This window comes from Thermobia domestica, chromosome 18 (genome assembly GCF_964235325.1).
Source record: "Thermobia domestica chromosome 18, izTheDome1.hap1.1, whole genome shotgun sequence".
Classification (NCBI taxonomy): Eukaryota; Metazoa; Arthropoda; class Insecta; order Zygentoma; family Lepismatidae; genus Thermobia; species Thermobia domestica.
The window spans coordinates 139,647,383-139,661,226 of NC_137471.1; the positions used below are offsets into that span (position 1 = coordinate 139,647,383).

General features: G+C 35.2%; 1 protein-coding gene across 1 annotated transcript in view; it reads left to right on the plus strand.

The window, feature by feature from the left end:
• Positions 1–9,673, plus strand: part of LOC145674907 (uncharacterized) — a 129,940-nt gene extending 120,267 nt beyond the window's left edge. The window contains exons 16-17 of the mRNA XM_081745168.1: positions 474–513; positions 8,275–9,673. Of these exons, the coding sequence (XP_081601294.1) occupies positions 474–513; positions 8,275–9,479 (1,245 nt within the window). The 3' untranslated portion in view covers positions 9,480–9,673. The remainder of the gene's footprint in view (positions 1–473; positions 514–8,274) is intronic.
• The last annotated feature ends 4,171 nt before the right edge of the window (positions 9,674–13,844 follow it).

Consider the following 13,844-nt stretch of genomic DNA (forward strand, 5'->3'; position numbering starts at 1 on the left):
CTGTACGCGTCCCTTCACGTTTCCACTTCACTATCACATCAGACACAGTGACCTAGAGATGTTTAGGAATGTGGAAATCTCACGTACAGACTTCTGACACAAGCGACAACCAATCACCTGACCACGTTCGAAGTCCGTGAGTTCCGCGGAGCGCCCTATTCTGCTTTCTTACGAAGTCTAATGACTACTGAGGTCGTTGATAACGAGTACCTGACAGTAGGTGGTATCACAATGCACCTATTGTGAAAAATGTATGTTTTGGGGGTGTCCGGATACTTTTGATCACACAGTATATATATATATATATATATATATATATATATATATATATATATACAGAGAGAGAGAGAGGTTTGTTTCGACTTGTAGAATAGTACTCTTTTGGCCCGTGGGGGCAAGGTTTAGAACATCCGATATATTATAATATACCTGTTTCTTTATTAATATTAAACTGCATCTATTCCCCATTTCAGGATTTGAAACACAGCTCAGATGACGTCCTAAACCGAACTGGTAAGATAATTTATAAATACCTTTCAATATAGACTTCATATTATTTCATTGACTCTAAAGTAATTTTGGTTCTTGGTATAGCCTACAGAAGCAAGTAATCATGTTGGGTCTAAACTTGGCAACTTTCACTAAACAGAATGTGCTGAAAAGCACAAGTTGCTTAAATAAATAGAATATTTGATTTTGAAATTTAATTTTCATTATATATGTTAAGAATAGCATATCTAAATAAGCAAAATAATATTCATTGGTGTGCAAAACTTAAGGACAAAAGTAAGTCTAATATGCTGTGTCACTCCCAAATGGATCGATGAACCTTGATCTAAAGAAGTCCTATGATACAAGAAACAACATGAAGGAAACATAATTTGAAGAACAAAAACGGAACTTTAATAGTTAAATTTATATTTCGGCTCATGTACTTTTAAATAGAAATTTCCTCTCCGCTTTTAGGGCCTTTCTGGAGGATTTGGGACTTTATAAGGCTTCTGATTTAACCCTGTAACCCCTACCTATCGTATAACCATATAAATCACTACGAAGGTAAATGCACAATTTATCCAATAAAATACTGCAAATAATGTAATAACGAAAATATCAATACTAGACTTTCTCTTACACAAACTCAGTAGAAATTTTATCAGATCCAGCACGAAATGTGTATAAATTTTACATGAATTAAAATATGAATTAAAATTATATACAATCACAATATAAGCCATTATATTGTATAAATAATTAAAAAAAAACTCAAATATTAGCAAAGCCTACAAGAAAATAAACAAAAGATCAGAAATGTAAAACCAAAGTGATGTTTCCGTTCATTACTGATCACAAACTATATATCCTAAAACATACAGACTGGCGATATTATTTGACAATATCAGATATTTGAAAAAAGTGAAAATTAAAATTTATTTTTGAAAAATTTTCACCTTTAAACGAAATTATCAATGGAGAATAAAGTACATATTAGTTGTTGTTTCTCTCTCATCTCTCATGGACCCCTTTTGTTCTAATGGTTAACACGCTTACATTTGGTACGTGTGATCCCGGTTTCGATCCCGGTGGGAGTACAATTGAATGAAAAAAGTTGTTTGGATTCCACTATAATCAGTAGGTCCATGTCTCGTTTAGCTGTCCCTGCACAACTGTGAGACATTAAACAAACAAATATCACATGTATAATATATAACTGTTTATTAAAAATATTACATAGCCTATATACCGGTACACATTTTTTACGATTGTAGTTGTGCCCTTTTCTTGCACTTAAAAATTTAAAAAAAGCAATTTCAAAACACAATTTCACGAATTCGTTCATCTTGTACCTATACCCTTGTACCTAAAAACAGGCACTAAAACTTAAAAGGGTTTGGTGATGCTATGTATCCTTGCAAACTTCAAGAAGGTTACACCATTATATTTGTGTACTATTCAAAGGAATGGATCCTGTACTCCCTCATATAAACATATCATACAATAAAGCCCCAATGAAGAGAATGTATTACATCAATGACTATTATATAACAAGCTGTACTATCTATCTTAATTTACAGAAGTGTATATCCGACTCCTGGACAACATTTATCAAATTTTGTTTTCTGACAATTTTCCAATTTAAGAGGTAGGAAAATACACTTTTCCCGAAATTTAAGAAAGTTTCCTCGTGGCTAAGTGGTTAGAGTACGCGCCTTTGGCGTGGGAAACCTGGGTTCGATTCCTGATGGGAGCTCATATGGTTCGGATCCCACGTTAAACTCTAGGCCCACGTCTCATATAACGTTGCTGCTGAACGGGGAGCTAAAATCAAATCAAATCAAACCGAAATTTAAGATTATTTTAATGTATTCATGTACTATGATAGAGAATTGACTCTTGTGCTCGTTCATATTATCTTATTATGCAACATAGCCTCATCAAGGAGGATAAAATAGATCGAAAACCATCCAAATGTTATTGTTTGGCAATTTTTAATGCATGTAAGGTAATGAGATGACACATCGGAACTAATGGAGGTACACTCATGTCCAAAATTATTGAGTTCGTTTTTTAGTTTTTACGTCCCACGGTTATGCCGGTTAGGCTAAAGGAGATCCAAAATTATTGTCGCATGTTTATAAGTATGTTGTTGTAGGAATATAATTTGATAACGAATTCTCTCGGTATTTCTTATAATGTTAGTATGTGTATAATCTGCAAAGACATGTATGTGGAAAATTTCATGTCAAAAGAGCAGTAAATAAGAACAATAAAACGAAAATAAAACTTTCTTGTTCATTTAGCAACATTTTGTTTTACTCATTCTAATTTTCGTATTTATGATTCTTTTCCTATGAAATTTACCACTAATATACATTTCCCGATTATACACATAGTATCAGTATTAAAAGTGCCCTGCAAAATCATTATCAAATTATATTCTTAGAAGAAGACAGTTATGGGTATGCGACAATCATTTTGGACATGAGTGTACATATTATGGTTCTCCACTACCACACCAATTTTTCTTGTTTTAAAAAGTGGCCCTATATTCCGCTCCTGAAAATTAAGGGATAGACCAACGTGCCGATTTAAAAATTTTAACTGACTTGTGAGTTGTAGTAAGTATCCTTAAACCATGGTCCTTAAACAGGGACCCAGGGCACAAAAACGAAATCAACTTGGGTCAATACTACTACATAATATTCTGTCCTCCACATATGATTGCCTTCTTTGTACATTTCTTATATCCGTGAAAATGAATGAAAGTCCGGCAACATCTTGCCAAAGATCTCTTATACGTACACAGGAACCAATATATTGCATGACTTGACATCAGTGCGAGAATAACACGGAATGGTCCTGTTTCTCCAACAAGAACCAGTTGAGTGAAAGGACCGAGACAGTGTGTGTCAATCAAGATTGGAGAACAGATCATTAACAAGATCCATTGGCGTCAAAAGTAAATAATCTTTGGGGGAGGACAGACTACCGGGGTCCCTCTATAAAAATAATAAAAATATGTCTTCGTACATTACATGTTAAAGCATATTTCACTTAAAAAATAAATAAAAACTTAATTTTTTTGTATTTCATTTTTACCTTTGATAGTTTTTTTTTAATGTGGTACTAAAAACACACACACAAACACTTTACAATGTTTGTTTATTCAAACAGCAAAATTCAACCTTGTTTTAGAATTTTAATTAAACTTAAATCATACCAAGTGTATGTCAAAAACAAAACCATGATAAAAGGTAGTGTGAAGTGAATACTCAGTACTAATAAAAATTTGAAAACAGATTTTAGGCCTACAAGTCTACAACTAATGTAAACGTAGCTTAACAATGTTGTCAAAACATTAGTTGATTTTCTTAGCTAAATTAAACTCATTTTGCTGCTCGTTATCTAAACAAAAACAGTTTGTTACTTTACAGTTTACTCCACATCCGCTTTCATAGGGCCAAAAACTGACTGCCTTTTTCACAATTGGAAACATACTTTTGTGCTACTTTTTAAAAATATATACTTTGTCTAACATTCTTTTTGGGGACGTAGCAAACTGCTATTGAGTTGAACCTCTTTCGGATCATAGATCACGTAAGATACGTCTTCAGCAGTGTTCGAAGTGGCAAAAAAAGCAGAAGTGGTATGTTTTATTACGATTTTGACTCGACATACCGGTTATCTAGATGTTGAAATACAGTGAGGGTATGTTGCCTAAAAAATCGCATTTCTATTCACACAATGACTCAAAATCATGGGAGAACTTTTCCGTAGTCACGGGCGGGGGACCATGGAGAGGCTTTCTTCGCGCCACAACTTTCTTAGAAATAAAAAGTATCCCCTTATATTGTATAATAGAGAATTATACACTAAAATGCTCTAAAATCGAGTTTCTACAGGTATATTAACAATTTGTAAATGGTTTCCTGTGCCACTATTGGCTTTCCGAGTATCTATCCACGAAGACAAATCTGAAAAGGTCTATCTAGTTTGGCTAAATCATGTACTGTTCTAAAATCCCTGCACGTGATTTCTTCATATATAGACTCTTGGGTAGCAGCTGCATGCAACAACCAACAGAAATCCTTGTGTAGGAGCAAGACGTAAACTTCTTTGTAGACACCATTTTAAAAACAAAAAATTGGGAAAAGAAAACAAAATGTTGGTACTGCCAACTTAGAAATTATTTCTACATAATAAATAAAATCTTTGACGTGTAAAGCTATTCGTTAATTACTGTGTATAAAAATGGATTTATTAAAGATATATTAGCATACACTTTCCAGTGACGGTATGTCTTGATCACTGAAAAAAGAGAGGCGGTATGGCATAACACCGCAAACCGCCTCACTTCGACCACTGGTCTTCAATTTCCGCAGAGCCGGAATATTGGACGGAACGAAAACCGTGTTACAAATATTGAAGGGGACACGTTCCCGGTGGAGTTGACGCCCGTAACTAGATCAGCTATGCGGATGATACATTTATTATTGCTAGAACCGAACTAGGAGTACAGGAGATTTTCAGATAAAATAGTTGATACACGAAAACTATATGGAATGGAAATCAACATCAAAAACTCGAACGTAATGTGAATATCCCGTAGAAAATCGTCCTTACGAGAATCGAAGGGATGGATAACTTCAAGTATCTGGGGAGTATTTTAACGAGACATGCTTACTGCACCAAAGAGATAAAATCAAGAATTGCCATAGCCAAAACAGTGTTCAACAAGAAAAGATCTCTCTTAACTAGCAAGCTTAATATTGGACTAAGGAAAAAGATGGTAAGGTGCTGTATATTGGGTATTGATCTGTATCGTTCAGAGACTTGGATATTACGAAAGTAGAGAAGAAATATTTAGAGCTTAGAAATGTGGTGTTGGAGGAAGATGAAGAAGAAAAATGGACAGAGAAAGTAACAAATAAAGATTAATCCAATGTTCTCGGGATTGCTGCCAGAGTGAGTGTTGCTGTGCTGAGCTTTCGTTACCATACAGCGGCAACGTCTTCAGAGCTATGTGTTGGAGTGTGCTGGTCGTACAATTTATATTGTTGTCTTTAAGAATCGCTGTGTTTCTATTGGTTGTTCTTGTTGGCCAATGGCGTGCTCTGATTTTGCTGGTGGAAACTGCTCTCTGATTGGCTGATGGTTCTTTTCATACTGAGAAGCTGAATCCAGATGTCAGGTACATGATAACCTTCGTCTCTGTTGATGGATGGCTTGTATGTACGGATGAATAGAGATTCATGTATTTTCCTGTACCAGAACTGTTTGCTTTTCTTTAGTACTTCAATTTGGTCCCACATGGCCGTATGATTGTATTGTATGCAGTGTTCGGCTATTGCAGATTTTTCAGGTTGTTTAAGTCTGGTGTGTCGCTGGTGTTCTTTCATTCTGTCTTCAATGTTCCTACCCGTTTCACCTATGTAAGTGGCGTTACATTCACAGGTGATCCTATAGATGCCTGGTGTCTTTAATCCCAATGAGTCTTTTGCAGTTGGTAGTAAACTCCTGATCTTCGGTGGAGGGCAGTGTACAGTCTTGATGTTGAATTTCTTCAATAGTCTTGCTAGTTGGTTGGAGGTTTTTTCCATATATGGAATAACTGCAATATTTTCCTTGTCTGCCGTGTTGTCCTCTTTTGTGGTGCAACTTCTGCTACTGTATTTTCTCATGGCTGTCTTGATCTGTTTCGACGAATAACCATTGAATTTGAATACCGTTTCCAGGTGAGACAGTTCTGTGTTTATATTATCTGGATCTGATATTTGATAAGCTCTGTGTATTAGAGTATTTAACACCCCCATCTTCTGTGCAGGATGATGAAAACTTGTCGCATCGAGGTAGAGATCAGTGTGCGTGGGTTTCCTGTAGATTGAATGGCCTAGACTACAGGAAACCCACGCACACTGATCTCTACCTCGATGCGACAAGTTTTCATCCATTTATCCACACACACCTTCAATCAAATTATATCGCGGTTTTTTCTTCTGATTTTTTTAATAATGTACGGTTATAAATGCCTTATATTGCAATTCTATAGTACAAAATTAATTCTTACGTTGTAACCATTTCCTATCAATGCTCAACTTTATTTCTAAGTTTTCCAATAGGGTATTGTCCACGTTTAAGGTACAATATCACTATAAATTCAACATTAAAAAAAAAAAATTTTTTAGCTAACAACAGGATGTTCTCTACGTATAAGAGTGTAATATCAGTGAAATTTCAACAATTTTTATCATTAAGCTGAAATTAAGGTATGCGTCTAATATCCATATGCGTCTAATAATAATACATTTCCAGGAGTTTTTATTATTTAAGATAAAAACAACGTATTTTGTTGGCATATACTTATAATAATGCTATATGACCAGGAAGTGTTTTTCCTAACTTAATAATAGTATATTCTGTGAACACCAATGTTCAATACGTATTCTGTCTAACTTCAATTAAATATTACTTTATATATGTGTGCAATTAAGTATTCTTCCATTTACCGTATCTCCATCTGTAGGATTTCCTTCTATCCTAAAAGTCTTTGTACACTCCAACAATGATCTAACATTGAACAGTATGTAAGTCTTTCGTATGATTCAATATAATACTTCTAATATTAATGTTATTTCTTGTACTATATATTTATATTTATGGAGTACTGTAATATATTATATTCATATCGGATTTATATTCGCAATGCTTTTCTTTATATGTTATTGTTGTAGTTTACTTCAAACCGTCGCTCTGGGGTACTGTTAGTAGTACAGTACAAGGTTTAAATGCAGTGATTAGTATTATGTATTAGGAAGGGTATCCATTTCATTCTCCTGTACTTGATCTGTGCCTTTGAGTCAGCAGGCCAGTTCTTTTAAGGCAAAAACCATAACATTCTTATTTCGGGAAAAAGCTACAAAATTCATTTGCGGGAAGTCACTACCACGGGAATAAGCACGGAACAACTAAAACATCCTTGGAGTTCAGTTTGAATATTATATTTTTTTCTTTCAATTTTCAGTTTGCTGACTTATGTCCTGATATAAACAGGAATGAAAGCAATACGTATGTAAAGATTGCTTCCCTACATTTCTGCCCATTTGGAACATTGTTTGTCATATACTATTAAACATCACTTTATAATTACCTGTAATTATTGTATTATTTTTATCTACCAAGAAATGTACGTAGAAATATCATAATGTCTTTTGTTATTTGTTAACATTTTGCATTATTCTTTATGCATGTATGCTTTTGTTATCTACTTTTGCGTAGACCGAGTCTGTCGTTATTTTTTATTTCAACTGTTGTTTCGCAAATTCAAAATATAACGGATTGGAGCAAATTGTACACTCTTTCTTTAAAATGAATACCATCGTCAACACAGTATTTTCTTTCGTGCAAGTACTATGCAAGACAGCGCATCAGATATATTGCGGTGACTAGTGAATCATGACAACCACCATGCCTCCGAAACGAAAGTACGTTATTTAATTTAAATTTACAAAAAGAATATACTTTCATTAAAAAAAACTTACAAATTCGGGTCCCAAAATGGAATCTCGGAATCAGATTTATACACCCTTCCAGTCCCGCATTCCTATGCGTCAGATTCTTGCAATGTAATATTCTGGTCACCTTGAGGTTATGCTTATCTTCCAGAAAGCGAACCCTTCCCCAAACGATCCTTTTGGATCCGCTAATGGTATAGTATTATAATTACTTATACGTATATATTTTTATATTAATATATGTCTTTCTATTTTTTCATTTCAGAGCCAACCACCTTAGAAAATATCACTTATTCAAGTAAAGAAGTGGCTTCTGACAACTCACTAAACAAATTTCTTTCAATTTCTTTGGAGTGTATGTTGAGTGTTACGTATATGGTTTTGCTATCATTTGTCATGTTTTATGTTGCTTTCCCTAGACGTACACTGAAAGAATTAGGTATTTTTCCGAGGGATATCTCAAGCCAATTTCTGGGTATATTATTTCTTTTATGTGGGGTGGGACTATCTTGTCACTTGTGGTCTTCAGGCTATTATTCGAAATTCGTGAACGTAATACAAAAAGTTGCCATTTACCTAGAGCATATTCCTTTTCCAATGAGCACAGACGAATCCACAGTTTTCGGAGCAAAGAAAAGCTGGAAAGATCGGGAAATATGGTATCCTTTTTTGTTCTCGGTATTCACAATATTGTCCCTTAATGCTCTGTTTGGTGAACGGGACGAAGGTGCAATAGATCCTTACGCCTGCTCTCTCAAATTACCATCGGTCTACTCTAATAAAAAGACTTGCGTAGGAATATTAGCATCACTGTGGATTCTAAATTATTACAGTCTTACCTTCAGAAAAGCTTTTGAAATTATTTTAGACTTCACTTTACGGATACTTTATATCACTACTGCTTTCTCGACAGCTTTTCTTCTCCTTTGGGAGCCGGTAATGTACTTTTACCCTCGAAGCTATTCCAGTAAATACGTTGTATTTTTCTTTCTTCGAAACTATTTGGATTACCTTTTTGCCATTGAGTTAATCCCTTTGCTCATGATTGCTCATTATGGAAGTGCAAGACATCAATTTATGTCGAAAATGTTCTGGTATTTATCTTTTACAGTCTCCCTATTAGTTGCACTCCTCACAGGAACCTTCTTACTAGAATATCTTTCAGATATTGGAATAATAGAGAAAAGATTTCCATCAGGCCCTAAATGCATGTTCTGTACAAAAAATTCAATGTCCATTGATGCAATTGTACCATGCTTCGCAGAGAATTTGGAAAGCCGAATATTTCGTACGCTCTCATACCTTCGATTGGGAATTTCTGCTTTCTTTGGGATGTGGTTGCTTTTCTCAACTATTATGGGATTTTATAAAGAGAAAAATAATAAAAATATCTGGACTGGTTGGTTACTGTCATTAGCACTTGTTGTATCGCAGGCATGTGTTATTTCACCTCTCTATTTTCAGCTTTAATGAAAGTTATCTATTATTTATGTCTTCCTTTAATATTAAATTATATGATTTAATTTTAAATTATGTGACAAGAATATTTATTTCAGTAACTGTTTTGCAAAAGTACCAGTGACGCTCGCTTCACTACTTTTTATTACATGAACTGTTAAATGTGATTATTGTTTCAGTTTTTATTGTAAAAAAACATAAACTTACATGGAAAATTTTATTATCAAAACTAAAGAATATAACTTTTTGTTATATTCATTTTATTGTAATTTATTATTTCTATTATTAATTTATTTTTAATTCATTTATATAACGATTTAGAATTTTAAATAAATATTCTTTTCTAAGTAACAATCAAGGGAATTTTTATTCAATGTGTCTATTTTCTACACTACCATTAGTAGTGCAGCACAAGTATATTGACCCTTTTACTGCGTAAGTCGACTTTTGTCGATGGAAAGAAAATGCTTCTTACCAGCGAATGTCGACTATAGTCAATGTTTTAAAAATTATTGTCCATATCTTTGGCCTATCAGGAGTAGCTTGAGTCGCACGGTACACCTTTGGCTATTACCCTCGACAAGCCCAAGATACGGACAAAAGATTTTTAAAACATTGACTATAGTCGACATTCGCTGGATAGGGAAATATTCTTTCTGTCGACAAAAGTCGATTTACGCAGTGAAAGGGTTAAGTGCCCAATTGTGAAATAGGACCTACTACTTTTCTTTCGAAATATTTGTCATGTAGAAGTGATTTAGATTTCAGGGCTCCTAGCATCTATGGTCATGTTAGCTCGTCAAATATGAGGGATGAAGTCCCTCAGGAAGAGTCCGAGAAAAGGCAAGGAATAAAGGATTGGGGAAGGAAAGAAGTGACATGGGACTATTCTTTTAGGTACCATTCCGGCATTTGCCTAGTGTGAATGAGTAAAACTCAGGAACAACTCACTCAGGATGACTGATTTGGAAAAGCTTTTACACTTTTTCGACCCAGTGTCCCCATAGGGACTGGAACCCGAGACTGCTCGCACCAAAGACGAGACGCTACGCGAGGCAACCCCCCCAAAAAAAAATGCAAGAACTTAATTTAACTAAGTTTCAACTTCAGTTTGCGAGAACTATTAAACTATAGTTACTAACAATGAAAAATATCAATTGGAAAGAAGTGAAGGAAATCGACCAGGCTCTATATTTAAAGGTGGAATTTTGGAAAACCTGAATCGATTATTGGCCAACAGATTTAAACCTGGTATCTTCTAGCCACAATTCAAGAACAGTAACATGTACGTACTCGATAAATGTAAACACCCTATTGTATTAAGTATTCTGCCTTTCGAAAGATCTTGGTATTAATAAGCTTTTTGCATTTTCTTTCCCACGCTTATCGATCTTCAGCTTTTTCTTTTAGCTCTTACTTTTTTCTTCTATTCTTCAAATCATCGATCAGTTGTGTTCTTCTTCTTCCTATTTCTCGTTCTCCTTCCATCTTTTCTTCTATGACGATATGAAGAAGAGAGTTTCTTCGCAAGACGTGTCCAATCCAGTTGGCTTTTCTACGAAATTTATCGACTCGCGTTTGCATGTGCGAAGTGGATCGCTACTGGAAAACGTAGTTTTCTCAAATTCGTATTTACTACATCGAATAAGGGACGCCGTTTCGTGTATCACCCAAGAGGGCACTCGATATGACCCTGGATATGTGGCTGCTTGCAATCGCAGTGGCCATGTATCTGTTTCATGTTGGGGGGTTAGATTTACAGTCGCGGTGAAGGAAAGCTTGAAAGTCTGCAGGACATCTGAACAGTGATCAGTACTTAGAAATTACGAATAACGTCATGGTGTCATCAGTACGAGTACTTCAGCCTCAAAGACGATTCTACAATACATACTTCTCTGTGGTTTAGGAATGTTTTGCAGTAGGGATGGCTGGAACGGTTCCTGGTGGAATCGGTTTTCGGCTCTGAACGGACCCGGTTCTACACAGGTCCGTATCCAGGGGGTTTAGGGGGCCTGCCCTCCCTAAATTTTTGTTGGACCCCTAAAATTTTCACGTAGGCTTGCAAATGAGCTATAACATGGTGATAAAAACTATAATATTGTTGGATTTGACCCCCCTAACTTCAGCCGACTCCCCTACATTTTTGGGCTGGCTACCGGCCTGGTTCTAGAAGATCCGGTTCTGGAACCGGGTTTTCGTATCCAGATCTGGAACCAGTTCCTAAGATCCGGTTGCGGAACCAGGTTTTTCGAATCCCGTTCTGGAACCGGTTCAGAAAACCGGATCTCCGCTACTTGAAATTTGTGGCCATCCTAGTTTGCAGGTCATCCTGAGATTGATTTGATTGACTGAGCACCTCAATCCCATGAAAAACATGTGGGCAGAGGTGAAGCGTACACTTAGAGACAGTTGAACTGAGACGAATTCCAATTAGGAATGGCCTGTGGGAACTTGTTTCGAAGGCAAAGCTGCAATTAGGGGAACAAGACATATTTGTCAGCTATCTAATAGATTCCATGTCCAGAAGAGTGGAACGAGTAATAAATTCTGAAGGATTTGGACACAATATTATTGTCCCACCTTAACACTCAAAATAACCCTCTTGAGAGCTGGTTAAACTTTTCTGAAAATATTTCTAGGAGTAACCACTCCTTGTATCGTATTTTCGTGCGCTTCTAGTAATAAAAAAAGTCTGCAGGACTTGAACACACAAATCCATTCTGAAGAAACATGAATCTGAGTTTCCGGTGTTCCATGACCATTATACTCATATCAGTTGCAGACATATTACACTTGGGATATTCCGACACCTCGAAGTCTCAATGTAGCAAAAGTTTGAACACACTTAAAAGCAAATGACAATGATTTTTTTTAATTTACTTCAATTATTCAATTAATGAATGTGTGGATTTATTGGGTTTCTTTCCTTCAAGCCTGTCAAGATTGTATGTCATGTTTCATATGTTTGATTATGGAACATTTACTTTCTACATTTGGGAAATTCCTAAATTCTAAAATTTTGATATTCTGGAATTCGGAAATTGAATCAATGGTTTCCTAATGCTACCTATTCGACCACTACTGTTTTCTAAATGAAGATATGACACAAAACCTACAGTTGGAAGTGTTTACCGAAATGCAATTATGTATGTTTCAATCCCTCGCGTACCAGTGGTATCCAACCTTAAGGGGCACATCCTGGAGAGCCGTGAAGAGCGAGTAAGGGAAGCGCAATCTATTATAGCAGTACAACGTGATATTATGAAAAAAATACAACTTGTAATAAGTATTTACATTTAGCAAACTTCAAAATGCTGCAAGGACATTTTGTCTTTCGTATTTCAAGATTTCTAATTTATTAAGAACTAAATAATTGAAGCCTCGCTGTAGAAAACAGTGTAAGCGCCACCTTGAGATTGTTTACTTGTTTTATTTTTAAATACGTTTATGGCTTAGATTTTCATACATAGCTTCACTTCGTTATATGCTAGGTTGTAATCGTAAGCAATAGTATTTTCTATTTTGGGACACTTTGGTACAATTTATTATCATTTGACTTTATTGTTACAGTAACTATTGTTTCTGGCACTTACATTGTTTTCTACAGCGAGTCTTCAGTTATGCAAAATAGTTTTTGTTTACAAAATTATGAAATATGAGTACAAAATGCTACTTCAGTGCATAAGATGAAGTCAAAAACTTATCAAATAAGGGCAATGGGAAAATTGATCTTGATTGTTGACCTTTTTTCATCAGAATTTTCTTGATATTCGGTGCAGTGTTGCCAGATCTACTGATTTTGCAGGAGATCTCCTGCTTTTTCTACGTTCTACTGATCTACTGCGAAAGAAAATGAAAAATAAAAAATCTCCTGCTTTTTCCTTATTTCGAGAAGCTGAAGAAATATATTGTTATTAATATTGAATTTTCAATGTTTCCTCACATAAAAAGATGAAATTTCTCTGTTATAATACACAAAGCTCTGTAGAGCATATAGTTATAGAACTTTACTGTATATAATATGAATCCAAAGAATATAACTGTATGTCATCTTCTATATGCATTATGGTTAGCGTTTTTATGACTTTCTGTAAGATTTACAAGTGTTGTTTAGATTGGGACTTGGGTTGGAAGAGTGGCTTAGATCTTTTCTCCACGATCGTCAGCAAGAAATCGTCTTACGCCACGATCACGTGTGACTGTACCATATAGCTACGTTATCGCTACGTGCATGAAAAGACATTTTCCCACTCCACTTTGCTCTTTCACTATGTTTTACTTCACACACTTGTGTATCAAATAATATTAATATAAATCGGTACTTTTCCCTTTCATTCGCTCAACGTAGTCCATCGGAAATGAATTCTGGACCGCTTG